Raw genomic sequence first — 24,541 nt, 5'->3', positions numbered from 1 at the left:
ACCCCAAGAACATGACATTAGAGGAATGGTCGTGTTTAATAAGTGATTTTACAGCCATTGCAAAAGGTTTCCTTAAGAAAGCTGTTGTAAAAGCTTTACACAATATATTTGACAGGCGGGCAGAATGTTTATGACACATCTTAAGCAGAAAGGCAGGATGTAAAATTAAGTTTGGGCAGGAGCTCACCCATGTATTAGGTCAAACCGTGGGAAATGGTCATTTTTGTAGGTCAGAAATGGTTGATGGTTGGCGACCGTGTGACCTCACTGAAATGAACGGAAATAAGAATGGAAAGGAATGTGCTAAAACAGGAGCAGTGGTTCTGTCTGGTTTGTGAAATCCCAGGCGGTTGCTATTTAATTATTATGGGAAACTAGGATTCCCTCGTCTGCGTTAACGTCACCTGTTACATAGGGGACCCCCCCAGGAGAGCCCACTTCCACGCCCGCCCATGAGCCAGCCCTTCACGGGGACCACCATCCTGGACTTCCTTTCCTCCAAGCATCACCCCCATCCTTCGGCCCCTTCCTCCCAAGTCACGGCTGGGACCCCTGGGTAGTTCTACAAACTCTCCAGGGCATACCCCGCTCAGCCCGAGTTGGCCCTCGTGGGGGCCTCAGTCTGCCTACATCCGACCCTCCATGGTACTTATTAGAACACAGCTTTCCAGGTGCCGCTTCCAGCCAATGAACTCACTGAACTTGGCCCAGGCCCTAGATAAACTCCAGGGCAGGCTTGGCCGGCCAGCAGTTTGGCCCTCCTAGCTCTGGTTATCGCACTGATACTGCTGTGACCTAAGATGGCCCAGCCCTGTGTGCAGCACACTGTTGGTTTATTGAGCCTGCCTTCAGGCACCAAAAACCCCTTTGGTTTTCTCACCTGTGCTGCTGCTACAGGTGGGACCCTCCCATGCCCCCATCTTGGCTGAATCTCTTGATGTTTCCTCCATAGTAGCCTATCAAGATGGTTTTGTGTTTGGGAACTCCCTGGCGGTCCAGTGGTCAGGACTCAGCACTTCCACCGCAGGGGGCCCAGGTTCCATCAGCGGTCGGGGATCCCGCATGCCACGTGGGGCGGCCCCCCCCCAAAAAAAAGCTTTGTGTTAATTCATCCCTCTGTCTTTATTTCCAAACAAAATCTGGGGCAGCTTCTCTGCTCCATGTCATCTGTGAATTTGATAAGCAAGCCTCCTATGGTCTCATCTCAGGCAAGACCAAGGACAGAGCCCTTTGGCATTCCACTAGAGACCCTCTTTCTACGTAACAAGCTTGAGTGTGGATGCCCAGTAAATTTTAAAGTCGCGCAACCTGCACTCATCAGTTCTTAATACCCCCTGGAATTTACAAGGATGTCATGAGGGATTCAGCCAGCACCTAGCTGATACCCCAGGGGCCCGTATCCACTCTGTCTCCCCACTGTGCACAGAGCCACGAGGATTAGCGACCCATTTGCTGTAGTGGCTATAAACACCTTCACTCTGTCTACTCTCCTGTAGGGCTGCAAAGCACACCTCTCAGAGTTTAGTCTTGATTTGTTCCAGGAAACGGGAAACCCAGGATTCACGGCCTATTTCCCATCCCCACAGCCCATAAGCCATTTTTTGCCAGAGATTAACATCGAGTTTGTACGATTAACTTCCTTCCTCTTTTCCAATCAGGATCGCTTTGCCCTTCTGTTGTTTTCTGTCACTCTGCGCTCCCCGGCTCCCCAAAGGCACTCCACACAGGCTCAGCCAACTGTCTCCGTGACGCAAACGTTGTCCGATCTGGCGACTTTAGTTGGCGCCATCTGTGTCCCTGGACAGCCGTGTGCCAGGTACTGAGGAGTTGAGGTCAGCTACACGTCCCTCGTCCTGCACTGAGCTTCGACGCCATCCTCAGCGTGCTTTCCCTGATCCTTCTTGGTCCAAGTGCCATCTCACCAGCAGAGGAGACAGAAGGAAACCACGGTTAAGCAGTCTCGTTTTAGGGAGTTCCCTGGTGGCCTAGTGGCTAGGATCGCAGGCTTTCACTGCTGTGGCCCGGGTTCAATCCCTGAACTGAGATCCCACAAGCCACGCGGTGTGGCCCCAAAAAATGGGGGGGAGGGGGGAGTCATTTGTGTCATATTTTAGATTCCACATGTAAGTGATATCACATGGTGTTTGTCTTTCTCTGTCTGACTTACTTAGCTTAGTATGATAATCTCTAGGTCCATCCATGTTGCTGCAAATGGCATTACTTCATTATTTTTAAATGACTGAGAAATAGTCCACTGTATATGTATACCACATCTTCTTTATCCATTCATCTGTCGATGGACATTTAGGTTGTTTCCATGTCTTGGCTATTGTGAATAGTGCTGCTGTCAACCTAGGGGCGCATGTATATTTTCAAAACATAGTTTTGTCTGTGTATATGCCCAGGACTGTAACTGTTGGATCACATGACAACTCTGTTTTTAGTTTTTTGAGGAACCTCCACACTGTTTTCCATAGTGGCTGCACCAATTTACATTCCCACCAACAGTGTAAGAAGGTTCCCTTTTCTGTACACCCTCTCCAGCATTTATTATTTGTAGGCTTTTTAATGATGGCCATTCTGACCTGTGTGAGGTGGTACCCCATTGTAGTTTTGATTTGCATTTCGCTAATAATGAGCAACGTTGAGCATCTTTCCATGTGCCTGTTGACCATCTGTATGTCTTTGGAGAAATGTTTATTTTGGTCTTCTGCCCATTTTTTGATTGGGTTTTTTTGGGGTTTTTGTTATTGAATTGTGTGAGCTGTTTGTATATTTTGGAAATTAAGCCCTTATCAGTCACATCATTTGCAAATATTTTCTCGCACTTCGTAGGCTGTCTTTTCGTTTTCTTTATGGTTTCCTTTGCTGTGCAAAAGCTTTATCATCTTAACCATCGTAAGTGCACAGCCCGGTGGCATTAAGCACATTCACATTGTTGTGCAAGCATCCCCACCATCATCTCCAGAACTTTCTCACCTTCCCAAACGGAAACTCTGTCCCCATGAAACACTGACTCCTCATACCCCACCCTCAGCCCCTGACACTCACCATCTACTTCCTGTCTCTGTGGATGTGACTCATTTAGGGACCTTACATGAGTGGAATCACACAGTATTTGTGCTTTTGTGTCTGACTTACTTCACTGAGGATAATGTCCTCAAGGTTCATCCATGTTGTAGCAGGTGTCAGAATCTCCTTCCTTTTTAGGGCTGAATAATATTCCAGTGTTACGAAAGGACCACATTTTGTTTATCCATTCATCCATTGAAGGACACTTGGGTTGCTTCCACCTCAGCATTATTGTGAATAATGCTGCTGTGAACATGGGTGTCCCTAAATATTTTCGATTATTTGTCACTTCCCTCCCTCTGTCCCAAGAGGGGCCTGGCCCATTCCTGCCCTTTTGAAACATAACTCGGAGCACCCGCACACACATACCTCTTCAAATGTTATTCTTTTGTTTTTAACAAGGCTCAGTTCCTCCCGAACTTAACTTTTTTTTTAAAAAAGGAAACTTTCATTTGAGAATAGTTTTCAGTTTATGAAAAACTTGCAAAGAGAGTACGGAGTTTCCTTATACCCCCACCCCCGCCACGTAGTTTCCCCTGATGTTCACATTACTGTTGACTAAACTCTGTACTTTATTCAGGTTTCACCAGGTTTTCTGTGCCAAGGTCCAGCCCAGGAGCCCACATTGCGCTTAGCGGATTTCACTTTTGAGCTACTTCCCTGATGTTGTCATCCTTTGCAGTTAAGCATCGTCCAATTCTAATAACCAGCCTTTGAAAATCTGAACTTGGTGGTCTTCCATGGCAGCCCCTCATCCTCCTCCTTCAGATCCTGCCCGCTTTCCTTACTCCTCATGATTCTTCATCAAATCATGTTCCAAATTTTTTATTTTATTGAAGTGTAGTTGATTTACAACGTTGTGTTAATTTTTGCTGTACAGCAAAGTGACTCAGTTATATATATATATATATATGTGTGTGTATATATATATATATATGTGTGTGTGTATATATATATATATATATTCTTTTTTTTTTTTTTTTTTGCGGTACGCAGGCCTCTCACTGTTGTGGCCTCTCCCATTGCGGAGCACAGGCTCCAGACGCGCAGGCTCAGCGGCCATGGCTCACGGGCCCAGCCGCTCCGCAGCATGTGGGATCTTCCCGGACCGGGGCACAAACCCGTGTCCCCTGCATCAGCAGGCGGACTCTCAACCACTGCGCCACCAGGGAAACCCTTCTTTTTATATTCTTTTCCATTATGGTTTATTAGGGTATTGAATATAGTTCCCTGTGCTGCACAGTAGGACCTTGTTGTTTATCCATCCTGTATATACTAGTTTGCATCTGCTAATCCCAAACTCCCAATCCATCCCTCCCCCACCCCCACCCCCCAGTCTGTTCTCTATGTCTGTGAGTCTGTTTTTGTTTCGTAGGTATGTTCATTTGTGTCGTATTTTAGATTCCACCTGTAAGTGATATCATATGGTATTTGTCTTTCTCTGTCTGACTTACTTCGCTTAGTATGATAATCTCTAGGTCCATCCATGTTGCTGCAAATGGCATTATGTCATTCTTTTTTTATGGCTGAGTAATATTCTATTGTGTATATGTACCACATCTTCTTTATCCATTCCTCTGTCAATGGACATACTGGTTGCTTCCATGTCTTGGCTATTGTGAACAGTGCTCCTACGAACATTGGGGTGCATGTATCTTTTTGAATTATAGTTTTGTCTGGGTTCATTTTCCAAATTTTTAAGACCCCCCTTCCCCCTTTAATCTCAGATATCAGGTCTTTGAAATAAACCCCTCTTTTCTTCTTCTTCTCAAAAGTAAACTCTTAACACAAAACCAAACAAAGGAGGAATTATCTATAATCACAATAGGCAGGCATCTACTCATTATAAAACAGTACTGCATTTTGGTACCAACATATTCATTGATGTCATTGGAGAAAAGGAAAATGCCATTCAGCTGATGAACCTCCAGGTTATCTGCCAACCAACCCATTTCAGAGAGAGGAAGCTCCTTGGCCATTCATTTTTGTTATTGTTTGTTTCTGTTTTAATTTTAAGGTACATATGCTTCCTAAGTTGCAGGCCCCGTTCAGTAACGTAACATTCACAAATGTCAGGTGTACCCAGCGAAATGTCATTTCAGACCTGAGCTTTCCAAAAATCTTTTACTCAGATTAATTTTCAGCAAGATACACACGCATAAAAGATCACGCAGTTCCCTTTTCTCTAGACACAGGCAGACAGTGAGTTGGGCACAGTTTCTTAGCTAAGCAGACAAGGTACAGTTGCACCCCCCCCCATATCCACAGGTTCCACATCCTTGATTCAGCCAACCAAGGATCAGAAATACTCCAGAAACTTCCAGAAAGCAAAACTTGAATTTGCTGCGCTCACAGCCAACTATTTACCTAGCATTTACATTGTATTAGGTGTGATAAGTAACCTTGAGATGATTTAAAGTATACCTGAGGGTGTGCATAGGCTCTATGCAGATTCAGCTGACCCCTGAACAGTGCGGGGGTGGGGGGGGGGTAGGGGCGCTGACCCTCTGTGCAGTCGAAAATCTGAGTATAACTTTATAGCTGGCCCTTTATATCTGTGGCTCCACATCCTCAGATTCAGCCAACCACGGATTGTGTAGAACTATAGCGCATATTTAGTGGGGGAAAAAATCCGTTATAAGTGGCCCTGCACAGTTCAAACCCGTGTTGTTCAAGGGTCAACTGTATTGATACTTTGCCATTTCATGTGAGGGACTCGAGCATCCTGGAATTTGGAATTTTGGCATCCTTAGAGGCCCTGGAACCAATCCCCTCCGGATACCGAGGGCTGAGTGTATTTATCATTCATGCTAATAACAAAGTAAATTTTTCTTTTTTTTTAAATTTTTTTTTTTTTTAATTTATTTTTGGCTGCGTTGGGTCTTCGTTGCTGCATGCGGGCTTTCTCTAGTTGCGGCGAGCAGGGGCTACTCTTCGTTGCAGGGCACAGGCTTCTCATTATGGTGGCTTCTCGTTGCGGTGCACAGGCTCTAGGCGTGCGGACTTCAGTAGTTGTGGCACGTGGGCGCAATAGTTGTGGCTCGCGGGCTCAGTAGTTGTGGCTCGCGGGCTCTAGAGCACAGGCTCAGTAGTTATGGTGCACGGGCTTAGTTGCTGCACGGCATGTGGGAACTTCCCAGACCAGGACTTGAATCCATGTCCCCTGCATTGGCAGGCAGATTCTTAACCACTGCGCCACCAGGGAAGTCCCCAAAGTGAATTTTTTCTATGCCTTGCGGTGATGTTGGGGATTTACTCAATAAGGGCAGATTCTCCCATGAGGTCAGGGACAGGCAGGGATGGCTGGCCTAGGGCCATCTGGCAGCTCTCTCAGCCAGGTATAATTTCTTACCATCCACACCTTTGTGCATTTCTCTTTTACGTGGTGGCCCCTGGCAGAGGCTTCTGCATGAAGTTCCCAGGTTTCCAGCCAGGACAAAGTCTTGCGTTTGGCCACTCTTAGTGGAGCAGCCCCACATCCTGTTGGGTGGCTCTTTTTTTGGCCATACTGCAAAGCTTTTGGGATCTTAGTTCCCCAACCAGGCATCAAACCCATGCCCCCTGCGGTGGAAGCACCGAGTCCTCACCGCTGGATCACCAGGGAAGTCCCTCTCATTACTTTTTATACTCTCACAGTCTCTTCTCCCAAATTATGGTGACTCGCCATGAGGTCCTCGGGCATGTCTCGTTTTCATTGTAACCCTCTCTGAATGTCTCCAAGCCTGCTTTCTTATAAAGCACTATTCCCAGACCCTCCTCCTTGACCATCAGAACTGCTCTCTGAGGTCTCAGTTGAGTGTCCATCACCTTCTGCAGGAATTCTTCTTAAGAGGCTGTGCCCTTTGGCCTTCCCTCTAAGAGATGAAGGGAGGGAAGAAAGAGGAAGTCTGCTTGTTCTTTCTGCTGAGGTGTCCAGTGAGTGATAAGAGAAGCTCTGGAATTAAATGAGTTCGCAGGAAACACAGCTTTATTCACTGTGTTCTGGTCTGAATTGTGTTCCCCCAAATTCCCATGTTGCATCCCTAACCCCCCAGTGTGATGGTAATAGGAGATGGGGCCTTTGCAAGGTGATTGGAGTAGATGAGGTCATGAGGGTGGGGCCCCCATGATGGGATTAGTGCCCTTATAAGAAAAAACCCTAGATAGCTTGTTCACACTCTCTCTACCATGTAAGGACCCAGCAAGAAGGTGGCCATCTGAAGCCAGGGAGCAAGCCCTCAGCAAAGGCCGAATCTACTGGCACCTTAGTCTTGGACTTCCCAGCCTCCAGGACTGTAAGACATAAATTTCTATTGTTTAAGCCACCCAATCTGTTATTTTATTATGGCAGCCGGAGCTGTTTACGACTTTGGGCATGAGTGTTCTTTCTTTTTTTTTGTTGGTGGTGATGCTTTTGTTTGTTTCACACTTTTTCTTTTGAAATCATTACAAATTCACAGGAAATTGCAAAGGTGGTACAGAGAGGTCACGTGTACCTCGTGCAGTTTCCCCCACTGGTTACTTCTTTGTAACTACAATATAATAGGATGTCAAAACGAGGAAATTGTCATCTGGACAATATGTGAGTCTGGTCCAATGCCATTTTATTACATGTGTAGATTCCCACAGCCGCCACTTCCCTCAAGATCCAGGACTGTTCCGTCACCACAGATTGCCCTTGAACTTCTGCATTATATTCTCACCCACTCTTCATGCGCCCGCCTCCCCCTCCACTGATAACTCCAGCAACCACAAATCTTTTCTCTATCTCTATAATTTTGTCATTTCAAGAATGCTACATAGGGAATTCCCTGGTGGTCCGGTGGTTAGGACTCCGCACTTCCCTTGCTGGGGGCCTGGATTTGATCCCTGGTCTGGGAACTAAGATCCCGCAAGCCACTCGGTGCAGCCAAAAAAAAAAAAAGAATGTTACATAAATGGAATCATATGGTGACCTTTTGAGATTGTCTTTTATCTCAGTATAACGCCCATGAGATCTACCCAGGTTGCTGTGTGTTATCAACAGTTCCTTTTCCTTGCCAAGGAGTATTCCGTGGCATGGGTGGACCGCAGTTTGTCTGACCATTTACTCAGTGAAGGACATCTGTGTTGTTTCCTGTTTTGGCCTCAAAGCAGCTGCGAACAGTCATGTAAAGGTTTTTATCTGGACCTGAGTTTTGCATTTCTCTGAGATAAATACACAAGAATGCAGTTGTTTAGTTTTCTTTACAAACCACCCAACTGTTTTCCAGAGCGGCTGCACCCTTTTACATTCCCACCAGCAATGTATGAGTGATCCAGTTTCTCCACATCCTCACCAGCATTTAGCATCATCACCGTTTTTTATTTTAGCCATTCTGGTAGTGACGGCTCACGGTGGTTTTGCATTTCTCTGATGGCTAAATGATGTTGAACATCATTTCACATGCTTTTTTACGGTATGTATATCTTATTCGGTGAAATGTAGTCTTCATCTCTTATGCTCATTTTCTGAATGGGTTATTTGTATTTTTACTGTTGGATTTTGAGAGCACGTCATACATTCTAAATGCTAGTCTTTCGTCAGATAGGCAGTTTGCAAAATATTTCCTCCCACTCTGTAGCCTATCTTTTCATCCTTTTAACAGATCTTCCACAAGCAAATGTTTTTCATTATGACGAAGTCAATTTAAAGATATATTTTTCTTTTGTGGATCAGGCTTCTGGTGTCATAGCAAAGAACTCTTTCACCCATCCAAGCCCCAGTTCCTGAAGATTTTCTCCTATGTTAGCTCTGAAAAGTCTTATAGTTCTACATTTTCTGTTTAAATCTGTGGTCCATTTTGAATTCTTGTTTGTGAAAAGCATGAAGTTTAGGTTGAGGTTCATTTTTATGCCCACGGACATGGCCATTAGTTCTTTCTGCGTTAACTTCCGGAATTATCCATAGAATAATACGAACTATTTTGTAGAATAGTGATTTGCAAGCATATCGCTTGATGGTATAACCCACATGTCCTGCATGATATTTACGCCAAAAATATATATTTGCTACCATATTATCCTTTTGCTATACATGAGGGATTTTTCAACACAGATCTCTAGATCACTCATTATTAAACATTAATTCTCAACGTATAAATCTTCATTCCAGAAGCAATTAACTGTGGGTGGTAGCAGTACAGGTTATTTCTACTTTTATACTGTTTTGTGATTTTTAAGTCTTCTGCACCCACAGTCAGGAAGATCCCACAATTCTTTTTTAAGTGGTGTTTGCTGGGTTTGACGTAATTTGGGAGTGGGTGGGGGGCTTGTGTATTTTTTTTAATTTCAGGTTCACGAAGAGTATTCTTTCTGGCTCACACTTCTAAGCCCCAATATGCCTTTTTTTTTTTCTTTTTTTCTTTTTTTATTTCTCTCTCTTTGTCCTCTGAGGCATGGGGTTAAGGTTTGGGGTTTGGGGTTTTTTTTTTCCCCCTCCTGTATTTTTCTTTTTTTTCTTTTTTATGCTGTCTTGCTTTTGTAACATCCAACTGAAGCAGGGCAGAGAAATCAATGAGTTGTCTTGGCATTGATTTAGTCTATTCCCAGGTGGCTGCCAAGCTGGGAACTGTGAACTGAAAACTTCATTTGGTATCAGATTTTCTTAATTGTCTCTCGAACACTCGCCCGCAGCCCGTGCTTGCTAGAACTCTCCAGAGACAGGTGGCACTCGCAGCCTGAGAGAAAAGTCTTCGAAGACACAAAGAATGGGGGCAGGGAGGGGGGCCTAGGACCTCACCAAATATGAGAAAAGGGGCAGCTGTTTCGAAGCCAAGCCTTTGAAACTGCCGGGCGGCTGGTGGTTTTTTCGTTTGTTTTTTTGTTTTTAATATTTATTTATTTATTTGTTTATTCTGGCTGCTCCGGGTCTTAGTTGCGGCATGCGGACTTCTTAGTTGTGGCATGCGGGATCTTTAGTTGCGGCACGCAGGATCTAGTTCCCCAACCAGGGATAGAACCCAGGCTGCCTGCATTGGGAGCACTGGACCGCCAGGGAAGTCCCCTGCGTGGCCTTTTGCAGAAAACCGCAGGGACCTCTGTGCCCGGGCCCAGCTGCCCCCCAAAGATGTTTCCAGTTACTTTCCCATCGAGCAGCAGGAGGAATCTGCCATTTAGAATATAGAATTCTTTTTTTTAAAATTGAAGTACAGTTGATTGACAGTGTTGTGTTAGTCTCAGGTGTACAGCAAAGTGACTCAGTTATACGTATATATATCTATATGTTCTTTTTCAGATTTTTTTTCCATTACTGGTTATTATAAGATATTGAGTATAGTTCCCTGTGCTATACAGTAGGTCCTTGTTGGTTAGAATATAAAATTCTTGCTTGGAAGTTGGTGTTTCTAGAAGCCAGTATGCTTCTAGATTATAAAGGACAGTTTAAGCCCAATTAAGATGGTCACTTGATACGTCATAATGAGTTTCCTTGAAAAATGACTTTCAACAGGTTCTTAACTATCAAGTCTTGTTCATGGACTTCCCTCGTGGGTCCTTACGTTCCCCCAAGGGCTGATGGGGTTGTGCTTGTGTATCAGAGGATTTATAGACTGCAGGTCACTCGGGAGCCTAAGTACGCTAGAAATTAGCCCCTATTAACCTGAACTTTGTGGCGTGGGGTCTGTTGTCCAAGTAAAATCCCAAAGTGGGATCATCGTAGCTGTCACACCAGCTTAGTCATCTGATTTGCTCACAGAGACCACTCTTCAAGAAACCGAGGCAAAACAGGTTTAAAAAAAAAAAATTCATGAGAACATGCTGCTGTCTGTTTGTGGCTGAGAACGGGTGTGTTTTTTCCTCTGGGCCAAGAACTTTTTCCATTTTCACCGTTCACTTCTCATTGTCATTCCTGGCTCTCCTCTGGGTCCCCTCTGTGGTGGACCGGTTGCCGCAGCGGGCCAGGAGCATGCCGATCGATGGTACCTCTCAGCGGTGGGCAGGCGGTGCTAATTAAGCTCTGAATCGGGTTCGATGGCTGTGCACACAGCACAGCCCAGATCCCAGCGACCCACCACCCACTGTCTGCCCCACCATGGCTGTCTGGTTTAGGAAAACACGAGGGCAGGATAAATACAGATTCCTGTCTGTCTCAGAGCCAGGGGCAGCATGACTAAGTCATACTGGGTGTGAAACCTACAAATCACTGGGCTTGTTCTCCTGCAGAAAGGTAGCCCTTCTTCACAGGAGTTTATCCGCTGAACAGCTTTCACTGAGATGTAATTCACATATCATACAGTGCACCCATTTCAGTGTCCAGTGCAGTGGCTTTTAGTGTATTCAGAGTCACTGCAATCAATTTATTTTATTTTGTTTTATTTTATTTTATTTATTTTTGGCCATGCTGCACAGCTTGGGGGATCTTAGTTCCCCAAGCAGGAGTCGCACCCAGGCCCTCAGCAGTGAGAGCACCGAATTCTAACCACTGGACTGCCAGGGAATTCCCCCCTTTTTTTTTCTGCAATCAATCTTAGAATCCCCAAGAGAAGCCCCATACCCATTAGCTGTCACCCTCCAATCTCCCCAAGTCCTAGGCACCTACCTATTGATCTACTTTCCGTCATTGTGGATTTACCTATTCTGCATGTTTCCTATAGATGGACTCCTACACTGCATGGGCTTGTGTGCCTGACCACTTTCACTCAGCAGGATATTTCCCGGGTCCATCCACGTGGGAGCATGTTTCAGCATCTCATTTCTTCTTTAGATGAGCACTGTTCCATTGTATGGATGCAGGATTCTGTCTCTGCAAATTCACCTACTGGCTAAAATGTATTTGTAACCCTCCAATCAGTACTTGTGGGGTGTTTTCACAGTCACGTGCAGACACTTGCGGTGAAAAATGTGAATCACTAAGGCGCACGTTCCCAGCTGAGGTTGAACAGGCCGTGCCCAGCATTCTTGCTTCAGTTCATACTGCAAACACGTGTCCTTTTTGCAGTGTATTTGGTGCCACATGTTTTGCCCTTTTTTTTGGTGGGGGGGGAGCTTTTTGTTGGTGATTTGGCAAAGGGGCCCCCAAGCATAGCGCTGAAGTGCTGTCTAGTGGTCTTAAGCACAAGAAGGCTACAGTGGGCCTTACAGAGAAAATCTGTGTTAGACCAGCTTCGTTCAGACACACGTTCAATGTCAATGAATCAACAGTGTATGTTAAGTAACGCGCTTTTCAATAGAAACACACATAAAACAAGGTTACAGGATGAATGGTTGGCAAAAGTGCAGCCAGAAGCTCCCATAGGAGCCGTGGTTCCGTATTAGCTAATTCAGTCTCTACCACGAATAACAAGAATTGACTGTAACTTTTTATTCCGGAGTAGTTCAAGACTTACAAGAAGTTGTAAAAATAGACTTCCTGTGTACCCTCCACCAGGCATCCCCCACTCCTGACATCTCACGTAACCATAGTCCAGTGGCAAAACCAAGACCTTGATACAATGTTACCAGCTCAGGGACAGACCCTATTCGGGTTTTGCTCGTTGTTACCTGCACTCTTGTGAGGGAAAGGGGAGTGTATATATCTATGAAATGTTTTCCAGGTGTACGTGTGAGGAACCAGTACCACAGTCAAGAGGCAGGACTATTCCATCACCCTAAATAAACAATGATTTCTTTTTTAAAAAACGGTGGTAGGGCTTCCCTGGTGGTGCAGTGGTTGAGAATCTGCCTGCTAATGCAGGGGACACGGGTTCGAGCCCTGGTCTGGGAAGATCCCACATGCCACGGAGCAACTAGGCCCATGAGCCACAACTACTGAGCCTGCGCGTCTGGAGCCTGTGCTCCGCAACAAGAGAGGCCGCGAGAATGAGAGGCCTGCGCACCACAATGAAGAGCGGCCCCCGCTCGCCACAACTAGAGAAAGCCCTCGCACAGGAATGAAGACCCAACACAGCCAAAAATAAATAACTAAACAAATGTGGGGTTTTGATTCAGAAAAAAAAAAAAAGGGGGTAAAATATACATAAACATAAAACTGACCAGTTTAACCAGAGTACAATCCAGTGGCATTAAGTACATTCACAGTGTTGGGCAACCACTACCGTCATCCAGCTTCAAAACTCTTCATTTTCCCCAATTGATACTCTGTCCATGTTAAGCAAAACTCCCCATTCCCCTTCCTCAGCCCCTGGGAACCCCCCATTCTAATTTTTCTCTCTATGAACCTGACTCCTTTTGGGACCTCCTAGAAGTGGAATCCGAGGGTATTTGTCGTTTTTGTGTCTGACTTATTTCACTGAACACCATGTCCTCACGTTTCGTCCATGTTGTAGCAAGTGTCAGAATTTCGTTCCTTTTTATGGCTAAATAAAATCCCGTGAAACAGTGATTTCTTGGCACCTGTTTCGTGGGAGGCACTGTCCTCCATTCCACTGGGGAGGCAGACAGTGATCAGAATAAGTAAATTATATCATACGTTTAGTTCATCATTCTTTTAGCTGGAATTCTACCCCTTGTACCCTTTTGAGTCCAGTTGTACCTGGGGCCCCTAATCATGGCCCCCAAGACATGAAAACCTCAAAGTGTCTTAATCATCCAAGGAAGATCTAATTCCATTTATCGTAGATTCAGCATTACCGATCATTTTCTAAAAAGTCTCTGGAACCAGTGGTTCTGAGAGGGTGTTTAGGGTGACTTTTCCTCCCGTGGGCTGTTGGATTAAAGCAGAATCCATCCGACTTCAGGCAGGACCTCGGATCACAGGAACAATCTCTCAGCCGCACCAGGATGCCGGGCAAAGTCTTCATTTTAGCATTTGTCCCATATTTGTACATCCAGATCATAATTGCCTGGGTGGAGTCCACTGGGCGTAGAAATGCCAGGAAGTGCCTGCCCTGGACCGTGGAGGCCTCGATTTATGATTTTCACCATTGCAAACACGTGTTGGTATGTGAACGAACAGCCTCGTCACCTTTGTCTACTATGATAATAGCCGTTGTTAGCTGTTTATGATCATGACGTCAGGATGTTTGAGGTCACTGACCAAATGGCATCACGTAGTCTCCGTGCTGCTCAGAACCAGAGTCCCAACTACTTTCCTTGTGTGACATAGAGAAACTGGTGGGTGGGTGCATTGGGGACCCAGGAGCCGGGTCAGGAAGGCCACTGGACAGATTCTTCTTTTTTTTTTTTTTGGCCATGCTGCTCAGCATGCGGGATCTTAGTTCCCTGACCAGGGATGGAACCCATGTCCTCTACATTGGGAGCGCGGACCACCAGGGAAGTCCCCAGATTTCTTTTCAAGGCTGCTGTTTGTCTTAGAGCAAAGCTTTCAAATGTGGCTTTCACCCTGAGAATAAATAGATTAGCCAAGCGGCCCGTCACAACTAGGCTTGACTTAAATGGTCGACTTGTCAAATAGGAGGAGGAAAAAAAAAAACAGCTTCATTAATGACAGCCTGGCTTTCAAAGAGCTGCATCTTTCCATCGATGGGGAAGGATCAGTGGGTACAATACATCTGAACATTCCAACTCTTTTTTTTTTCTTTTCAATACATATTTTTTAATTAAAAAAGGTAAAAATTACATTCACATTCTTTAAACACTTGTTCTAATATCACACTATTTTTTAAAATAATTTGACTCTTTGTCTCTTACTTGTGTTCAACATCCTTTCTATTCAATATCCAGTCTGATGCTAGATTTCTGTTTTTGTTGTTGTTTGTTTTTGTTTTTGTTATGTGTGTGTATGTATGTGTTTGGTTGTATGTATCCAAAATCCAGTACAGTCATGTACTTCAGGTATAATTGTAATAGATCAATACTTGTCTGTAGATTATGACCTTAACAGAACATACGAATTCTTGCTAGTACCGAGTATGAAAAAAATTGCAGATTTGAATCAGGTAGTCCTGTGAGTGATGTCATGGGCTTTCATTTATCAAATATAAGTGGCACTGGACATTGTACATATCTTCTTAATTCTCACTGTCCTTATTTATCAAGGTGAAGATAAGATTGCATACCTTGATATTTATTGAGAGGATCGAATGAATTAACATATAACATATGGGAAGAACATATTCAAGTATATGATCTACTGGAGGTAGTTGGCATCAACAGTAATATCCCAACTCTTAACTAGCAGATGAGGGCAGACAACCCTTCGGGGCTCCTGTCGTGTGTTAGGTTGGTTTACGATCACCTTATAATATAGGATCAGGGCCTCTCATCAACCTTGGGAGTCAAATTCTATCAGAGCAATTAGGAACAGTGGCGCGTGCGGCCAAACACCAGAGACCCCCATGGTCTCTGCATCTCAGAATCATCCTGACAGCCGGTCTCAGATTAATTACAATCTGAGATGTGTGTGATGTCGGCACCAGCTCCCAATCCGTGATCTTAAGACTCTTGGCGGTGGATGTAAACCGCCCTTTGCTTTTTACCCCCTACCAAGACGGAGGGGTACGGGGTGGAGGAGTTGTCGTGTTGTTCCTTTTTTACCTGAGGAGAAAATACTGTGCGATTTCCACACTAAACGGTCACAGCGGGGACCAACTTCCTGCTGTCCATACCCGAGGCTTCAGCCAATACAATACGAGAAGCAGCTTTCCATTTCTAGAAGGATCACCCCCGGGGCTATAAAAACGGCAAAGCCCGGCCAGGTCTCGGTGCCCCCAGCGTGACCATGGGGAACGCACACTCCAAGAGCAGCGACGGGGCCAGCTCGCTCCACAGCCGCCCCGAGCTCTCGTTCTACAGCTCTTTTCCCAGGAAATGGAGCGAGAACGTCTTTCTGGATAACGAGCTGCTGACCTCCAAGATTCTGTCCGTGCTGCGGCCCCAGTCAGAGAGGGGCCTCCGGACGGGCCACCTCCGCTACCCTGCCCACTTCCTCAGCACCAACTCTGTCTTTGCCTCCGTCGCAGCATCCCTGAAGGAGCACCCGAGGGCCACCCTCCTGTCCGATGGCAGCCCGGGCCTGGCCAGGAATGTCGGCATGACGGTCTCGCAGAAGGGGGGTCCACAGCCAGCACCCAGCCCGGCGGGAACGGGGACGAGACTTGGGTGAGTCGGGTAGCCCCTCTGCCAGGGGCTGGCGAAGGGAGGGAGCAGGGGTGGCGTTCCTCAGGGACCCCCGAGGGTAGCCTCTCCGGAAGGAGACCCTGGGGGGGCGGTTAGGGAGAGCCCCACCAAGCGGTGAGATTGCTGTTAACACCTGCTTTGGAGAGTCACTCCTTTTCCTTTATCAAAAATGATGTGTTCTGGGGGTCCTCGGCCATTTGGAGCCAGTTTGCTTCCTGCTCTTGAAGGACCCTTGGACAGGGCTCCTCTGTGTCCTCCAGACGAGGCTGGAAGTCCACTGAGGTTGCCGCAAAGTCTGTGTCCTGTTATTCATGCCTTAATCTGGTTTTCCTAGGACTTTGAGGTGGTTCTTGTAATATTGCATTCAGCAGCGTTCAGGTAGAAAACCTCATGTAAAAAAGGAAAAGAAATGTCACTGCAGTGATCCTTGGATGAGTCGGTGGGGAGAGGAGCTGATTTTCTTTTTCCTCTAGAAAGGATTCTCCCTCCAATCTCAAGTGGGAATGAGGCTGTGTCCACCCTACTCTGGCCAGAAAGAATTCCAGGGGTTCCTGAGGGCTCCGGTGGCCAGGAAAGGAAGCATATAATGAATGCGCCCTTAGAATGTACTTGAACATTAGATTAAAGTTAGTTTTGATGGCAGACATAGGGAACAAACTAGTGGTTGCCAGTGGGGAGAGGGAAGGGGAGAGGGACAAGATAGCGGCAGGGGATTAAGAGGCACAAACTACTATGTATAAAATAGATAGGGATTCCCTGGTGGCACAGTGGTTAAGAATTTGCCTGCCAGTGCAGGGGACATGGGTTCGAGCCCTGGTCCGGGAAGATCCCTCATGCTGTGGAGCAGCTGAGCCCATGCGCCACAACTACTGAGCCTGCGCTCTAGAGCCCATGAGCCACAACTGCTGAGCCCGCGTGCCACAACTACTGAAGCCCTCATGTCTAGAGCCCATGCTTCGCAACAGAGAAGCCACCACAATGAGAAGCCCAAGCACTGCAACGAAGAGTAGCCCCTGCTCGCCGCAACTAGTGAAAGCCCACGCGCAGCAACAGACTCAACGCAGCCAAAAATAAATAAATTAAATAAATAAATTTATTTTAAAAAATAAAATAGATAAACTGCACAGGTGTATTATACAACACAGGGAATATCGCCACTGTTTTTTAATAAGTGTAAATGGAGTATAACCTTTAAAAATTGTGAATCACTATGTTATACACCTGTAACTAATATAATATTGTACATCAACTGTACTCCCCCCAAAAAACAGGCAGTTTTGATGGAAGACCTGATGTCACATTGACAGATAGTCTCCTAATTTTCAAAATGATCTGTGAGTTAAGGCTTACGTTGATAGCCAGAAAGTTCTTAAATAGTATCTAATCAGATTGAGTAATAACGTGAGTTGCCTTTGTAGAATGTGTGTGTGTGATGCAATTTTTTTAAATGACTGGTTTTATGATTTCCATTTAGACCAGTCACAGGAGAGATGGATGAAACCGACACAGTGTCTCTGAAGTTCAAGCAGGCAGCCGATGACTCTCTTTCACTTACGTCTTTGAACGCTGACTCCATCTTTATAGAAGGTACCGTCACCTCGATTCTTTCTCGAGTGTCAGGTGGTCTCCATTCACTGGGAGGCGCCGAGACCCACATCCGGGCGTCCAGGCGGCACGGGCAGGGGCAGCCCCAAGCCTGCCAAGGCCCCGGGCCCCTGAGCAGCGGCCTCCTATCCTTCCCTCAGACCCCTACACTGCCTCGCTGAGGCGTGTGATCGAAGCAGATGCCCACGAGTTCGAGGCTGAGTCCTGGAGCCTCTCCGTGGACCCCGCATATGTGAAGAAACAGAAGAGGGAGGTGGTGAAAAGGCAGGATGTGCTCTATGGTAAGGAGGCCTGCCACGCCAGCCCTTCACTTCCTACCCCTCCTCCCTCTTCTTCTTCTAGATTTTTTTTTTTTAATTTATTAATTCCATCTGGGAGCCAGGGCTCCACCGCTGACCCTCCCTGAGACTGTGTGGCCCACTCCACCTACTGCCCCAGGGTAGCCCTGCCTTCCGGGCCGGGAAGGAGGTGGCCGGACGGGGCTTTGTGAGAACCAGTCCCCGAGGACAGGAATGGCCGAATGCCCAGTCCTGACTCGTCCTTACCTTGCTGGTGACCCCAGGAGAGAAGACCTCCTGGGCCCGTCCCAGCCATCGCTGGTGACCACAGACAGGCCCGGGCGTGGTGGAGGTTTTGGAGGCAGGTCCCTCTCTGCATGTGACTGTAGCGCTGCTCCGGGGTGGGCGCCCCTTCCCACCGGCTGTTGGAAAACCTGGCCGTGGGCAGCCGCTGTCCTTAGATGGGATGTTGCAGTCACCGTGGAAACCACATCTCCCAGGCACCACCCATCCCTGGGCTGGGTGCCCCGCTTCGGTCCCTCCAGGCCCCCAGCACTGCTCAGTGGTGTCCACTCACCAGTGGACACTCAACTGCCTTCCACGTTTTGCACACTGAGCTCCCTGCCAGGGCCAGAGCAGGTTGGGGTGTGGGTGGAGAGGAGAGCCTGAGCCCGGCCAGGAGTCCTGCCTAGAGGGGGCGGGGGGGCAGTGCAGTCCGTCGCTTCCCTCTGGGCAGCCCTGTGTCACGCTGTCTCCACTGCTGGGCAAGTGCAGAGTCCTTGCAGCCCTGTGGCTGGCGACCCTGGCCCCGGCCGGCGCCACTGACTTCTGTTTCATCTCTAACAACTTCAAGGCCTTGACTTAAACGGCAGAGGAGCTCCATCACAAAATAGAATCTTTCTTTGCCTTTAACAGTGAATTCAAATCCTCCCTGGAGCTCCACTTTTCCCATCAGTTATAGTCTGGGGCATGTCTCTGACATGTAAGTTTCACATCCCAGGGAGGGGTGTTGGTCAGAACAGTCTTCTTGTTTCAAACAGCCTGGAAACGTCTTCGGTTAATATTAGGCAGGAACCCCTCCTGTGCATTTGAGGTCCCAGCGCACATCCGGGTCCTCTCTTTCCTGATATCCTTCCACCCCTCGCTGTCCCCTTAAGCTGGGCCCCCAGCACTGCTGGGCCGGGGAGGACAGGAAGCCTGGCCCCTGGGCTGTGAGACCACCAGGGCGAGGGCTTCGCGGAAGCCTGAGAAGCCGGCCTGGCCCATCGCGGGACAAGGGAGAGGCGAGCCGGGGCGTTGGCCCCGCACCACTAAGTCCCGCGTCCCTGTCCCTGCAGAGCTGATGCAGACGGAGGCCCACCACGTGCGGACGCTCAAGATCATGCTGAAGGTCTACTCCAGGGCCCTGCGGGAGGAGCTGCAGTTCAGCTCCAAGACCGTCAGCCTCCTCTTCCCGGGCGCAGACGACCTGCTGGAGGTGCACGGCCACTTCCTGTCTCGGCTGAAGGAGCGCCGTCAGGAGTCCCTGGAGGAGGGCAGTGACCGCAACTACATCATCCAGAAGATCGGGGACCTCCTGGTACAGCAGGTGGGCGCGACCAGGGCGGTTCAGGGCCTGGACCAGCCCCTGCCCCGTCTCTTTCCTTCCAATGCAGAAAGAACATGCCCCCCACTTACTGGGAGCCCCAGCCCCCGAGGACTTCAGTCCCGGCCCCTTAACAGCCGCGCATCCTGCCACCAGCCCAGAAACACAAAGACCTAAACGGCGAACGCACTCGTCTAGACGCTACCCAGTGGGTGTTCTAGGCTTTTGTTTGGTTGGTTGGCTGGCTTTCATTTTTTTTGGTCTCGACGGCTGTTTGGTTTTTGGACCAGAGCCATCCATGGTAGGGCCGTTGACCCTGAACTGACTTCTGAGTGGACTTCTGGGCCGAGACCGAGATTGACAGAGGGGACGCAGGACCCCTCGTCTGCCCTCGGAGTGCCCAGAGCATCCCAAGTCAGCTAACTAGGATTCACGAGAAGAAGACGCCGTTCGCTTTTGAATTTTTCTAACATTGTTCCACTTAAATTTCTTTTTCCTTCTCGGATTTCGGGATGTTTTACAAGCACCTGTGACGTGTAGACGTTTTCTCCTTTTCCCCCTCGGTACCTTGTGCCGAGACAGCACGTACTGAAGCATTTCTCTGTTTGGGTGCCAGCGAGCCAGACAAGAAAGTGAAATCCCAAGTCAAGTCAATCTGCGTTTCAGCAGAGTCAGGCGAATGAGGTGAAAACATTCCCTGGCAGTTTCTGTGTTTCCTTCTGGTAACGCCTCCACGGCCTCTCTTCAGTTTTCAGGTGAAAACGGGGAGAGAATGAAAGAAAAATACGGCGTCTTCTGTAGCGGCCACAACGAGGCCGTCAGTCACTACAAGTTGCTGCTGCAGCAAAACAAGAAATTTCAAAACTTGATCAAGGTAAAAAAAAAAAAAAAGGGTATTTATTTTTAATTAAAAACATATCCTCAGGACTTCCCCGGCAGTCCAGTGGTTAAGAATCCACGCTTCCAATGCAGGGGGCGCGGATTTGATCCCTGCTCAGGGAACTGAGATACCACGTGCTGCACGGTACCGCCAAAAAATTTTTAAATTTAAAAAAAAAAGAAGTATCCTCTTTGCCATAGGTTGTTCCCCTCCCCCTCCCCCTCCCCCCGAACTGTAGGCTTTGGGAGAGGTTGGGATTATAAACAACTTGTTATAAGGCAGTGAATTTTCAAGGTTCTGTCTCATTGTTAACCACAAACTCATTCAGAACACAGTGGTGAAAGCTCTGGAGAGTCCCCAGGTGTAAAGCAAAGCAAGCCTAGGGTTTTGTTCCTGCCGCAGCAGTGTGGCCCCTGAGATGCCCCTCAACGGATGACCATGGGTCCTCAGACCGTTGAGCAGACATGAGTGTCCTCGCAAGGGGCCGCCCTGCCCCAGGAACCGGCCCTCCAGAGCCACCCGCTCTGCCTCGGATTCTCCAGCAGATGCAAGTCCTGCCTTCCTCTAAGCCTTTGTCCTTTCATCACCTCCTCCCCTGTCTGGTCCCCGTGCATCCCCCACAGCCCATGGAATGACCCACACCTGTCTTCTTTCTGCCCGACAGTGTGCAAGTGCTCAGGGCCCAGGAGCTGAGTCAGTAGTCGGGCAAGACCCCGTCCCCCCGCATCCTGGGAGGCACTCCTGGGTCAAGGCTGCCGGGCGCCTGCACCCCACAACAGCTCCACACCTGCAGCCTGTACCCCAAGGACTCTAACCTCAAGTGATATCCAGCAACTAAAGGTCTAGAGTTAAGGATGCAGGGTTGTTAAATTTCACCCCAGGGAACTTCCCTGGCGGTCCAGTGGTTAAGACCCCGCGCTTCCACTGCAGGGGGCACGGGGTCGATCCCTGGTCGGGGAACTAAGATCTTGCACGCCACGAGGTGTGGCCAAAAAAAAAAATTTTTTTTTAAACTTTCACTGCATTATCCTGGCAGTGGATAGATGTGAAAAGGAGAGGGTTGTTTGGGGGCCTAAGTCCAGTGGTTAGGACTTGGCACTTTCACTGCCGCGGGCCCAGGTTCAGTCCCTGGTCAGGGAACTAAGATCCCACAAGCCACATGACGTGGCTGGGAAAAAAAAGTGACTTCAGGTGACCACTTCTTAGGCTCTTAGCCAGAAGCGTGCACCAGCAGCCGCCAGGGAGCCAGTTCAGAGAGCACCAGCCCAGCCGCGTCTGGAGGGTCCCGACGGCCGTCAGCAGGGTTAGGGTCTGCGCATGTGCGTGTGCACGTGGACAGCTCTCCAGGAGATTCCCACAACCACCCCCCACTCACTCCCCCACCCCCCGGCTGGTTTCTTCCTAATGGGTTCTGCAGGGGCCCACATTTTATAGCAGGTGAGGCTGCCTCTGCCTTTGTGGCCTTTCTGTATACAGCAGGCAGTCCCTGCTTTCAAGTACCTGCAAAGCGGCAAGGAAAAGGTCCCCGTAAGCCGAAAAGGGACCGTGAACTGGATATCGCTCGATGTCCGACCGTGAACTGATGTGGCGGGAGATGAGACACCCACGCAGCATGCCTTTGTTTTCTCCGTTTCATAGAGAATCGGCAACTTCTCCATCGTGAGGCGGCTCGGCGTGCAGGAATGTATCCTTCTGGTCACCCAGCGCATAACCAAGTACCCCGTGCTGGTGGAGCGTATTATTCAGAACACGGAAGGTACGGTAGCTCTCCTGTCTTGCCCTTAGGTGCTTGGTGGGGCGGAGGGTCTCTGTCTCCCCACCCCCTATTCTAATAGTGGGTTAGATAATCCACTCTGCGATCTGTCCCTGGTTCTCCGGATTCAGCTGGGCTCAGCAGTCACTCACTGAGCTGCCACCTTGCAGAATCCACTGTGCTGGGTGCTAGGGTTTCCAACCAGGGTGCCTGGTCTCGCCTGCCGTTACCCCCCCAGTCCCCGCACAGTCTGGGCTGGAGCAGCCCTCAGTCAGTATTGGAGAGTGGATGAAAAGACACAGGCAGTGCCCTTGCTAAGGTCACCCCTGGGTGACCCACACAGGCCCAGAGGTGACCTCCGTGTCACGTGCCTGGTGCCATGGAGGGCAGAGAGGAAGGGCATGTAGCCCAGCCGGGGGTTCCCGGAGGCCAGGGCAGTGCTGACCGCACCTCCCTTATCTCCAGGGGATTTGGGTGGTGGGAGAATGCACAAAGTTCCCCTGCCGTGAAAGCAGAGCCCCTGGAGTGGGAGGAGCCAGCCCTCGGTAATGGCCGGAGGTGGAGGGAGTCTTTTATGGAGAGCTGGAGGGCACGGGGGAGTCTGTTTACCGAGGAATGGCCGGCGGAGTTATGCAGGGGCTGTTCTTGCCACTTGATTGGCACCTCAGCTTCTGCATTCGACAGAAGCTCTGTCTTGGTGAAAACCAAACGCTGGGCTGTCACGTTTACTTTGGAGAAGCGTTTACATCTCAGGAAATTCGAGTTGGAAGGTGATTCTCGAGGGTCCGCTGAGCAGTGGCCTCGGGACACACCTCCTCGACCCCATAGCCTGTCCGCCTCCATCGTGTTCGTGGACGCAGACCCAGGAAAGCGCTAACTCTGCTGTGTGTGGCAGCTGACTCCGAGGACCACAAAGACCTGACCCAGGCCCTGAACCTCATCAAAGGCATCATCTCGCAAGTGGACGCCAGGGTCAGCGAGTGTGAGAAAGGCCAGCGCCTCAGGGAGATCGCGGGGAAGATGGACCTCAAGTCCTCCAGCAAGCTCAAGAACGGGCTGACCTTCCGCAAGGAGGACATGCTGCAGCGGCAGCTCCACCTGGAGGGCACGCTGTGCTGGAAGACCACGTCCGGGCGCCTAAAAGGTAAAGTCCCGCTCCAGTCACCTCTGCTGGATGCCATCCTGGGTTGGTGGATGCCATCTTGGATCAGTGGCACCTCCTTGGATGAGTGAGCACCATTTTGGATTGATGGGCACCAGCTGGCACAGAGCCACTGCAGCCTGGCTGCTTCGCGGCTGAAGGGAGGTTACCTGCTGAGTCAGGTCGAGCACGGAAGTAGAGCAGGAACGAGGGGAAGGTGGTCCTGCCAGCACGCTCTGTGTCCGGTGGTTGAGATGGTGTGGTGCACACAGGGAAGGCCACCGGGTGAAGAGGGCACACTGAGTCCTTGCCTCCTGAACAGAAAGCCGGGGTATCAGGACACCCCAGATTTAGCAGAGGCCCCAGGGTTCTAAACAACAGTCACAGGCCCCAGTCGGGGTAGAGGATGCCACCTGGGCCACGGACCTCTGTGGCCCCCAGCGTCCCACCCGCTGTTCGGGGTGAGCTCCACGCCCTACTTGCAAGATCCGTGGTGTGGTTCCAGACCAGAGAGCGCCCGGGGCTCATCCCTGAGCTTCCTGTCCGTTTCACGAGCCTCTAGAAACATCCTAGCCTGTCCACTGGCATCAGCCTCTTTAAAGATCTCTGGGGGGTGTCGCAGTAGCCACCCGACAGGATGTGCTTGTTCGTAATTTGAGCAGGCGAGCAGCCAAAAGGTACAGTCCGGGGCTGAGCGCCCCTGCGCGCCAGGCACAAGGCGAGCGGCAGAGGCCCCGCCCACGCGGGGCTCCAGTCGGTGGGCGGAAGGAGAGAGGCAGACACAAAAACAGCGGAAGCACAGTAAGTGCTTTAGAGGAACCCAGCGGGCTGCAGCGAGAGAGAGTCCCACGAGGAGAGGGTGTCTCATGGGAATGGGGTGTCTGAACAAGCTCCCCGAGGAGGAGGTATTTTCGTTTGCCGCAGCGCGAGCGCTCCTGTTGGAAACACAGCTCGGGATTTGCACCCACGTGCACCAGCTCTGCCGGGCAGGTCACCGCACCATGTCCCTACAGGGACAAGACTCCGAGCCTGCCACCACCAGGAAGCTCGGGCATGCGGGCACGAGAGTTTTGCTACGGCAGGAAGCAGGACGCGAGCGTCCAGGGGCTCGGCGTTAAAAGCTGAAACCAGGAGGGTGATGGGGTGGGGTCAGGTTGAAGGGCGCCCGCGGGCTGTGGCGCCGGCCTGGGATTCCACGTCTGCCCGGCGGGAC

General features: G+C 49.2%; 1 protein-coding gene across 6 annotated transcripts in view; it reads left to right on the top strand.

Annotated features, from left to right (window-relative positions):
• Window positions 1-24,541, top strand: part of ARHGEF18 (Rho/Rac guanine nucleotide exchange factor 18) — a 93,801-nt gene that overhangs the window by 51,586 nt on the left and 17,674 nt on the right. For all 6 annotated transcript variants that reach the window (XM_033854506.2, XM_033854508.2, XM_033854509.2 and 3 more), the window contains 7 exons: window positions 15,930-16,068; window positions 17,561-17,673; window positions 17,832-17,972; window positions 19,307-19,557; window positions 20,303-20,428; window positions 22,073-22,190; window positions 23,083-23,331. In XM_033854506.2, coding sequence (XP_033710397.1) covers window positions 15,930-16,068; window positions 17,561-17,673; window positions 17,832-17,972; window positions 19,307-19,557; window positions 20,303-20,428; window positions 22,073-22,190; window positions 23,083-23,331 — 1,137 coding nt within the window. The remainder of the gene's footprint in view (window positions 1-15,929; window positions 16,069-17,560; window positions 17,674-17,831; window positions 17,973-19,306; window positions 19,558-20,302; window positions 20,429-22,072; window positions 22,191-23,082; window positions 23,332-24,541) is intronic.

This window comes from Tursiops truncatus, chromosome 3 (assembly GCF_011762595.2).
Source record: "Tursiops truncatus isolate mTurTru1 chromosome 3, mTurTru1.mat.Y, whole genome shotgun sequence".
Taxonomy (NCBI): Eukaryota; Metazoa; Chordata; class Mammalia; order Artiodactyla; family Delphinidae; genus Tursiops; species Tursiops truncatus.
This window is presented reverse-complemented; position numbering and strand designations above follow the sequence as displayed.